This window comes from Pararge aegeria, chromosome 16, assembly GCF_905163445.1.
Source record: "Pararge aegeria chromosome 16, ilParAegt1.1, whole genome shotgun sequence".
NCBI lineage: Eukaryota > Metazoa > Arthropoda > Insecta > Lepidoptera > Nymphalidae > Pararge > Pararge aegeria.
The window spans coordinates 3,598,452-3,609,478 of record NC_053195.1 but is presented as its reverse complement, the minus strand read 5'-3'; the positions used below and the strand labels follow the sequence as shown (position 1 = coordinate 3,609,478).

The window sequence follows — 11,027 nt, the reverse complement described above, 5'->3', positions numbered from 1 at the left end:
TGCTAATAAAGGTGCGGAGGTGAACGACGCTATTTTTAAAAGCCCTGGCTTTAAATTCTTAACCGAATAAAATCAATAAGGATCAAACAATTATCGTTCAACCCTACCCGGATATCAATCAATCTTGATCTGAATCTAACATGCTAAGCTAGCGAGGTAATTGGCTTTTTTATAATGTGTCTTAATTTATTTTAACCTGAAGTTTTCTTTTAAACTGTTCTAAAAAGGAGTTAATTAACCAACTAGAAACTCGAATAGTACTAACCCTTATATTTTTACAAAGTTCGCAAAATTGTACAGCACAAAATTTAATTCTAAGAAAAATGTTTATTTTTTATTCTACTACACATAAGCGCCTGACCCCATTCTCGCCAAGTGGTAAGAAATGTAGCGGCCAACCTTTAAGGGGCTATAGTCGTTTTATTAGCCCATACCACATTTTTGACGGTAGGATGGTAACAAGTTACGTCGGAAGCCTTATATTTTTACAAAGTTCGCAAAATTGTTCAGCACAAAATTTAATTCTAAGAAAAAAAATTATTTTTTATTCTACTACACATAAGCGCCTGACCCCATTCTCGCCAAGTGGTAAAAAATGTAGCGGCCAACCTTTAAGGGGCTATAGTCGTTTTATTAGCCCATACCACATTTTGACGGTAGGATGGTAACAAGCTATGTCGGAAGCCTTTCACTAGACCAGACCAGAGACAATTCAGTAATAATAAACCCGGATCGCTTATTATGGGCCCCATAAGAAGGCCCAGAGTCACTCAGCGGGCGATGGAGAAAACTATGCTAGGAGTATCTCTACGTAATCCAAACAGATAGAGCAACCGACATAGCTCAGAGAGATGTTTAGCTGAAGGGGCAATTTGCGGGGCACATAGACCGAAAGAAGTTGGGGTCCTAAGGCGCGAGAATGGTGACCCCCGCACCGGTAATCGCACCATAGATTGCTCCAAACGAGGTGGACAGACGACATCCAGCAAGTCGCTGGGAGAGGCTGGAAACAAGAGGTACCGGACCGTGGAACTCTCTAAAAAATACCTTTGCCCAGCAGTGAACGTCAATATAATGAATTGATGATGATAACAAAACCCAGAACAACACATACCAATGACGAAAGATTACAGAATAGTCTCAGTGCTTTTACTTTTTTTTTTTTTTAACGACAATACACACATCGCCATCAAGCCTCAAAGTAGTAAACGTAGCTTGTGAAATGGGTACTAAGATGACTTATGTATATTTTTATGAATAATATACGTAAATACTTATAATATACAGATAAACACCCACGGCCGATGGACTCAGAAATCAGGGTCGCTGCCCACTGCGCCAGTCGATCGTCCAACTTTGCAAAGCTTCATTAAAAATTTTATCCATTTTAACTCGAGCGTCGTATGCGATTTCTCACGTCTCCTTTGTGGGGCATTTCTATTATTTAAATTGTATTTAAATTAAAATAAGTAACAGATAACTTGTGTCTCTTGTACAGTCTCTCTGTTGTGGTTTCTTGAACGCAATTCCCTATTTCAGAAGCTCAGTATGTCAGTGTGGAACTATTCCACTTAGTTCCTAACTAAAGGTGTTCTACGACTGATGCTTATCGAGGTTGATAGAACTTAAACCATTAATAATTTATGTAGTTCTCTCCAATAAAACATATGTTATTGTGTATGTGTATTACCATGTTTCTGACTAAGTGATTATCTGGTTTACACGATTCAGTTACATTTTCTGACGGCCGAGTGGCGCAGTGGGCAGCGACCCTGCTTTCTGAGTCCAAGGCCGTGGGTTCGATTCCCACCACTGGAGAGTGTTTGTGTGATGAACATGAATGTTTTTCAGTGTCTGGGTGTTTATCTGTATATTATAAGTATTTATGTGTATTATATTCATAAAAAAATATTCATCAGCTATCTCAGAACCCATAACACAAGCTACGCTTACTTTGGGGCTAGATGGCGATGTGTGTATTGCCGTAGTATATTTATTATATTTTCTCTTGAGAAAAAAAAATAATTTTCATTGTCATCATCTCCTGATTTCACCATACAGATTCTCCTACTTTTCGCGGAGTATAGCCGATTAAGCTTAATTTACATAATATATTATGGAATTCCGCAAAGTAACCCTGCTTCTATAAATATTGGAAAATCATCAATTATCAACACCCAAGACTAAATAAATGAAATCAAATGGATTTATCTATTACATGTACCTTCATATTTGGAACGTGAAATATCACCGTGAAGATTATTCATAAAGATAAAAAAAATGGAAAAGAACAAAGCCCTCACACCAGGCAAGCTTGCGTAATTTTATGCTACACCTGAACCAAGAAATGATATGAAAATCATGGAAAATCAAACATTGGCAAGCTGGTTATTGAAGCCATGAATCTTATTACAATAACATAAAAGGCAAAATTGCTTGTTTGATTTTGAAATTCGTCACGTATGGTAGTGACTGACGTGCGGTTGTCATGACAACGAGTATGACCCTAATGTTGGGACATATTATACAGAGATACACCGAGAGTCGTAAATTTTTAATGTACTAAAGCAGCAAACACATAGGAGCCGAGATGGAGGAGTATATTCCGATTTGATGAAATTAATTTCACACATAACGTAAACCATTTTGCCCGATTTCGCCGCAGATGACCCCGGTCTGCGTCCTGGTATTTCTCAAATTCAAATTCAATAAATGTTTTATTCATGTAGACCTTGCCATCACCGGCACTTATGAAGCTTTCATACATTTAACATGTTACCACTAACGTTAGGTGATGGTGACAACTTTTTTAATAATTGGGCGTAATTCTCCCAATTTAATAGCTTGAAATAATAATCTCTCATCGTTATTTAACGCATTTCTTAAACGTGACTCTGTGAGTCCGTTCGTTCCGTCCGGTCAGTACAATTTTCAGCTCTATAATTCTTAAGTTCTTATAGTTCAAAGGGGGAAAAGCAATCGGGTATGATTTTAATTGCAGAAAATAATAAATGTTGCGTTGCTGATTTAGTAAATTGTTGAGAACCGACTGATTTCAAACCTTGACAAAAGTAACTAATGAACTTAAATTAATTTTGTTTAAATATTGAACTAATATGTCCTTTGACAATTTGCTACGGTTCGAACCGTTGTATAAGCTATTTATTCTGAAGCCCCTTTAGGCTAAAGAATAAAACGGTTTTATTAACAAAGGCAATATTTTCTTATGGAGTATAGTATACCCACGCAATTTGTTTTTAAACTAAAATAATGCTGATGATAAAAAAGGTTCTGGATTTCTTAGAACGAAAATAACTTGAGTCTATAAGTCCAGCTCACATGGGGTAAATTCGGGTCAGTTTCAACAAGTTTTCCAGTTATTCGAGCCGATGTTTTTTCTTACTTCAAAGAACACACCGGCTCAAATCTAGCTTTGACCTAATGATTTCAACCTTCGCTTCAATTTAAAATCTTAATCACCTCAATAACATTAATAATGAAAGCGCTGAATAAATTTTCAGATGAAATAAAAATGTCCGTCAATAAGTCCACGGGGGAAGGTTCCAAACCTGACAAGCATTTTATTGGTTGAAGCAATTTATTATCGACATAAAACGGTACATTTTCACTAGCAGGTGACTTTTTTGTCCTCTTACTTAAGCGGTAGCGATAAATAATCGATATTTTAATTTACTTGCCATCAAAACTCGACAGAAATGCTATTGGTAAAATTACTTTGCAATTTTCTCATTGAGTCAGTAAATAAAAATAAAGCGCGATTGCTTTATAAAATCATTGATATTAAAAAACATGCGGGGCGGTCTCTGGGATCTGCAGATAAACTGTAAACTAAATCTATGTCATATATTACGTCCATAAAATGTTCGGTGATGATGACGCGAGTTCAATGATTTTTGTTCACCCAAAAAGTGTTAAAAGCGCCTTAAGATGATTTGATTTCAACTTCAACTTAAGAAAAATTACTTTATATTTGAAAAAAAGATGCGAAATTGTATCAAACTGCTCAAAGCTTTCAACTTAAACACGCTACAGTAAATTTTAATGGCAACACGAAAACATTTGGAGTCGTAAAAAGTAAATTAATGTTGTCGCAAATTAATGGAGAGCCTACGGTTCTTACGCACAATTCAATTTACGCGATTACCTCCATTATGAATTCGGTGGACTTAAATTCAACGATAACACTTTGTTTTCCTAATAGAATTACAAATTGTATCCATTTTAACCTTGGTATTCCTCTCGAGACTAACCGTTTTCGTTTTCTTTATTACAGATGGATTGGCGAGTGATTCTGGATCTGAATATGAAACAACTTCACCTCAGCTAAAATGCTGTCCTACGATGATTTCTACGACGATTTTATAACAGCTGGCAAGCATGTTTCTACTATGAATCTAAACGGATCATCCTTTGTCGGAGGCGTTTTAATTTTTACCAAAACACTGACAGGAGAATCAGTTGAATTGCTGGAAGAACCGAAGTCAAACAGGACTACTGATATAATTGATGTGAAGGTCGTTCAAGTAGCATTCTGTATTCTCTACTCAATAATTTTCGTCCTCGGAGTATTTGGCAACGTATTAGTCTGCTATGTGGTCTTCCGGAATCGAGCGATGCAAACCGTCACCAATCTTTTTATAACAAACTTGGCTTTATCAGATATACTGCTATGCGTTTTCGCTGTACCTTTAACACCTATGTACACATTTCTCGGAAGATGGGTATTCGGGAGGCTACTTTGTCACCTCATGCCATATGCGCAGGGAACGAGCGTCTACATATCCACCCTCACTTTAACATCTATAGCCATAGACAGATTCTTCGTCATCATATACCCATTTCATCCACGAATGAAACTCAACACGTGCGTCTTCATCGTAATTTTCATATGGGTGTTCTCTTTAGTAGTCACCTGCCCCTATGGTCTGTTCATGGGTATACAGATAACTAATAACAGAACTTATTGCGAGGAGAGTTGGCCCTCCGATAAGTCAAGGAAGATATTCGGTGTCTTCACAACTGTTTTACAATTTCTTATACCATTTTTAGTGATAGCTATTTGTTATACATGTGTTAGTATAAGATTAAACGACCGCGCTCGATCTAAGCCAGGTGCTAAAAATACTAGGAGAGAAGAAGCAGATAGAGATAGGAAAAAAAGAACTAATAGGATGCTTATATCAATGGTAGCCATATTTGGTATGTCGTGGCTACCTTTGAATCTTATTAATATATTTAACGATTTTTACGCACAAATGACTGAGTGGAATTATTATTACGTTTCATTTTTCCTTGCTCACTCCATGGCGATGGCGTCAACTTGTTACAATCCATTTTTGTATGCGTGGCTAAACGAGAATTTTAGGAAAGAATTTAAACAAGTACTGCCTTTTTTCGAAGCATCTGGAGCTGTTAGAAACAGTTACCATTCAGGACGAATGCCAACTCATAAGGCTGATAAAATATGCAATGGCAATGAAACTATACAAGAAACTTTGTTAGCATCTTCCTTCAACAGAGGCCCCTCAATTAAGCAAAGAATGCTAGAAAATAACGACAAGAAAGACAATGGGGTTGAAATTGAGAACATTTTGTTAGAAGAGAAAACTATATCAGCCACATTTCATACAAAGACTGAGAATATTAACTTGCAATTAATAGACGAGGAATCGCACTTTAGCGACATCAAAGAAGTAAAGCCAGCAATATAAAAGTAAGTAATAATTTAAGCAGCACATACACTTAATCTATATATCTAAAAGAGAAAGTGTGTGGGTATGTTCCGTATAAGCTCCGAAACGGCTGAACCGATTTCAATAAAACTTTCAGGGAATCTCCGGATTGACCTGGCGAGTAATCCTGTAAAGTTTGGGGACGATCGGAGCACTCCTATTTTTGAACTGTCAAATACAGCTTTTATTTACTATGATGATATTCTATTGTTGGGTGTACATGGGTGTAGATAATGATCTTCACCCGCTCTAGAAGAGAATGAATACGGAGAGAAATAAACGAATTAATATACTATGAGACATAAATTAAAAATTTAATGATGTAAGTTTATTGTTTAAATAAAATAAAGCAAAATCTAGCCCGGCGAAGCGGGCTGGGTACGCTAGTATATAATATTTTTTTATTGACGGCCGATTGTCGCAGTGGCTAGTGGCCCTGCTTTCTAAGTCCATGTAGGTGCGATCCCCGCGACTGGAAAAATGTGCGTGTGATGAACATGTATGTTTTTCAGTGTCTGGGTGTTTATGTGTATATAAGATGGTAGCCACAAGTAACCTGTAAGTGATAAGGCAGTTATACTAATACCATAGGTTTTTACACTGCCAAAACGTTAAATCGCTTGGTGCCACGACTTTGTCGGTAGTGTTGTAAGCCACAGGTTCCAAAGTCAAAGTCAAATATTTATTTATTCAAATAGGCACATAGCACTTTTGATGCGTACATTGGATTAAAATATGGCATAGAAGTGAGTTAATAAATAAATTCGTCAACTTAAAACTATAGCAACGAGGGTTCCAAACTCACCCTGGGAAAGTGGTAGAAGTTTGTGTGCTAGCAACATTCCGCAGGTGTGAAGTGAGACGTAGGCGTTTTCACTGTTTTTAGACACAGCGCACTGCATGCAATAATGGCTGAATGAGGGTTCCGTATGTTCTTAATACTAGGGTTTCAAGTTGAAATTGAACTCTTTGACTTCAGGTACTTACCAGACGTTTGTCTCAATATCAAAGTCAGGACAAATGCGACTTAAAGAGAATGCTGAAATTTCGAAGCGTTTGGCAAAAGGCAATAAGTCTTAAAGTTGTTTGCAGCAAGTGTTTATTACCGTTATAATATGGTAAAGCGATGCTATAACTCCGTGAAATCTTTACCGTTTTTCGTTTCAAAGTGTATACCTACTGTCTTATCTCCCTAAAAAAGAACAAGTATTTTCTTCCGCGAGAGAGAAAATTAGAGCTTAGATTCACCACGCTATTCTAATGCGGAATGGCGAGCTTTTAACAATTACTATCTCTTTCTTAATTATGATTGGGAACGATGGCTTAATACGCGCTGTGGCACGAGAGTTAAAAATAAATACTTATGTTACAGTAATTTTGTAAAATGGGTTAATAATTAAACTTTTGAAAACTATTAAAATTCAAAAAATTCTTAATACATATATTTCAAGCACGTCAAATATAGGCACTTTTAAAACGTCAAGTCAGTCTGTTTGTGTGAATCTACCACCGGTTGGGAAGGCAGATTCCACCGAGAAGAGCCGGCAAAAAACTCAGAAGATTGCACTTTTCAAGATCTTTTTCCAGTTACAATGTTTAAAATTTTCTATTTTGCGAAAATTGATAAGTGCCAGATATTTTACTAAATTTACTAGCAGTTTACACGATGTGTAAATAATATTTTTTTTTCAAGAAATAATTAAAATTATATTTGATTCACAGCTGATGTCCATGACATTGTGTCGTGGGTTTTTGGTATAAATGCGGGTGCATTTGCGTTGAACTGGAGTCTTGTGTACTATCACGTATCAATTTTGGATATACCTGAGTATCGTACCTTGTAATCCATAGTTAATACGTTTAATTATTTATGTTTCTTATTTTTTATTATTTTTTATAAAATTGATATTTCCTCCAAGTGTAGATAAAAACACTATTAAAAATTATAAAAACTACTTATTTTGTTATTACTACGTTTTATAACATGTTACTTATAATTTGTATACGCAAATCCAATTAAATGTAAATAAGGCAAGAACATATATTGCTTAGCATGGATAATCGTATGCCAACAAATGCAAATTTATCCGGCCCAATTTAGTAAACAAGTCCTCAAGGTATATTGCTATCAATAACATTAGGTTAAAATAGCTTAAGGGAGTTTCTGAACTCGTATTAAGTCCCTAATATTAATGGTATTAAAGTCAACGCATAATATCTATGTTAGTTTTATGAAAATAGATTGTTTAAGTGATGTTTATCACTTAAACAATCTATTTTCATATTCTATTTTCTTCATTCTTTAAAATAATCTATCTATCTATCTTATATATATAAAATAGAAAGTGTGTGGGTATGTTCCGTATAAGCTCCGAAACGGCTGGACCGATTTCAATGAAACTTTCAGGGAATCTCCGGATTGACCTGGCGAGTAATCCTGTAAAGTTTGGAGACGATCGGAGCACTCCTATTTTTGAACTGTCAAACTGTCAAATACAGCTTTTATTTACTATGATGATAATCTATTGTTGGGTGTACATGGGTGTAGATAATGATCTTCACCCGCTCGAGAAGAGAATAGAAGAAAATGAATACGGAGAGAAATAAATGAATTAATATACTATGAGACTTAAATTAAAAATTTAATGATATAAGTTTATTGTTTAAATAAAATAAAGCAAAATCTAGCCCGGCGAAGCGGGCTGGGTATGCTAGTTTTTATATAAATGTAACCTAAAATAAACTATTTACAACTAAATAAAATCTAAAACGTCTTCGAAACCACCGTTCCTAAGATGCTGGCAGCATTACCCCTTTGGATAGCCAAACTAATTCGTTGGCCAAGATAACTGCCCGCTCTAGGATCACCGGTAGACTCGATAACCCTTTCCGATAATTCTTTGAAAAGAGCTGCCTCCGGACCCCACGATCCCAAAGTCTCTACTCCTACTAGTGATGTTTTGAATATGTTAAAAAGCTTTGCAGAAAATCGGTGCATTAAATCTCATTTAGGTTAAAATCAACTTGATGAATTACAAATATGTTTGCTTTTTCCACAGGGGTCAATAGGTTTCTAAGTTCATAATAATAATATAATGTTGAGTCGACCGTTATTGTTCTGATCGTCGTTTCAGTCAATGGTCTTCTCGCGAAAAGCTTCGACAAACTTCTTAAGAAGCTTTCGCTTGGGTGTTGGATCAAGGTCGGATACAGAAGGCAGTAGTCCTTGAAACGGCGCGTATTGTGAGGAGGTTCCTCACTCTGGAGCCCTGACCGCCGGTTGCTTGGGCATTCAAAAGCCCCGCAAGCGGAGGGTGGATATTTTTTCTAATAAATTTATAATAGTGTTTTATATTTTTTTAAGCATTGTTAAGAATTAACAAAATATACATATAATCAATAAATTATAGAATCATAATAATAGATTTATTGTTCCTTACAACGGTTTACATACAATTTTAAATAAAATAAATAAATAAATATACTAGGACAGTACACACATCGCCATCTAGCCCCAAAGTAAGCGTAGCTTGTGTTATGGGTACTAAGACAACTGATGAATATTTTTATGAATAACATACATAAATACTTAAAATATACATATAAACACCCAGACACTGAAAAATATACATGCTCATCACACAGACATTTTCCAGTAGTGGGAATCGAACCCACGGCCTGGGGCTCAGAAAGCAGGATCGCTGCAAACTGCGCCAATCGGCCGTCAAAATCTAAATTTACATAATTAAATCCTACATACATTTAATGTTTAAGTATTTTACTTAAAACTATGTTAGATTCAATATTTGTTGTAAGCCCCCTCTATGAGTAGCCAGGACTTTCTAATCTAGGTTCATAGCCTGCTTTAAATTATTAGGTACCAAAGGATGCCCGCGACATTTCTCCGTTGGATTTCTGATTTCGAATTTTCGATCGAAAGACCGTCTTAGTATAGTTGTATACTACAACTATACTAAGACGATCTTTCGGTTAGCCCGCTAATATCTTAGACTGCACTTACCGCCAAGTAAGAGCAGTCAAGAAGTCAAGGGTCAACTTTTAGTATAATGACAAGTATTACGTTTGTGTTGTGTTGTATTGACGGCCGATTGGCGCAGCGTGCAGCGAGCTTTCTGAGTCCAAGGCTATGGGTTCGATTCCCACAACTTTAAAATTGTTTTTGTGATGAACATGAATGTCTTTCAGTGTCTGGATGTTTAAATAAATAAATAAATATACAACGACGTCACACACATCGCCATCTAGCCCCAAAGTAAGCATAGCTTGTGTTATGGGTACTTAGATAGCTGATGGATATCTTTATGATTATAATACACTTAAATACTTATAATGTACTGATAAACACCTATGTGAATATTATAAATATTTATGTATATTATTCATAAAAATATTCATAAGTCATCTCAGTACTCGTAACTCAAGCTACGCTTACTATGGGGCTAGATGGCAATATGTGTATTGTCGTAGTATATTTATTAATTATATATTTTAGTATAATTATATGCTGTAAAAAGCAACCGCACTATTAAGATAATGATATCTATCATTTACAAAGGCATGCATATTTGACATGACATATTTAAAATTGTTCTCCACTCTTTTGTTTCAGACGTCAACATCGTCACAGTCACACTCCGCGACAGTAGCGTACAGAAACATACAGTAACAAAAAGATATGATTATATGCAGCGCAAAATCACTCGCAACGAGCATCAACGTTCTTGCTTTACATTTTAATGACATAAATTAATCGAACGGGCAATCGTGATAAAGCCGTTGTTACTTTAAGCTGAAAACAGACAGACAACGCAACAGGCTTTATTTTGCGAAATTCCATGATGTACAATGAACAATGAACTTAATTTGCTATACTCCGCGAAAAGCAGGAGAATCTATACAAATATAAATATTAATACTCAATACCATATCATACGCGACTAAAATATCTGTTTTTAGCTTAACGGTTATTTATTTACGTACAACATAAAGTGTGTATTTTTATATTCACCTCGCTGGATTTTCGCAAAAGAAAGCTGACACAATATTGTTATAATAACAGACAAAAAATTACTCACACCGGGATATTTCATCCCCCAAAAAATTGTCTGACATCGGGTGTAATAAGTTTACGTGCTGACTTTTCTCGTGGAGTAAACCTTTTATAAATAACATTTAATAATAAGGTTACAGCTACTATTTATTACGGAGGTATATTTACTGAATAGAGCAGTTTTTTTAGGCTATTAAATATTT

At 35.6% G+C, this 11,027-nt stretch overlaps 1 protein-coding gene across 1 annotated transcript; it reads left to right on the top strand.

Moving 5' to 3' along the window:
- The first annotated feature begins 4,310 nt into the window (after positions 1-4,310).
- Positions 4,311-10,617, top strand: LOC120630449 (prolactin-releasing peptide receptor-like). The gene is made up of 2 exons (XM_039899687.1): positions 4,311-5,734; positions 10,384-10,617. Exon 1 carries the CDS (start codon positions 4,350-4,352, stop codon positions 5,730-5,732), a length of 1,383 nt encoding a protein of 460 aa, XP_039755621.1. The 5' UTR covers positions 4,311-4,349; the 3' UTR covers positions 5,733-5,734; positions 10,384-10,617.
- Positions 10,618-11,027: the final 410 nt, after the last annotated feature.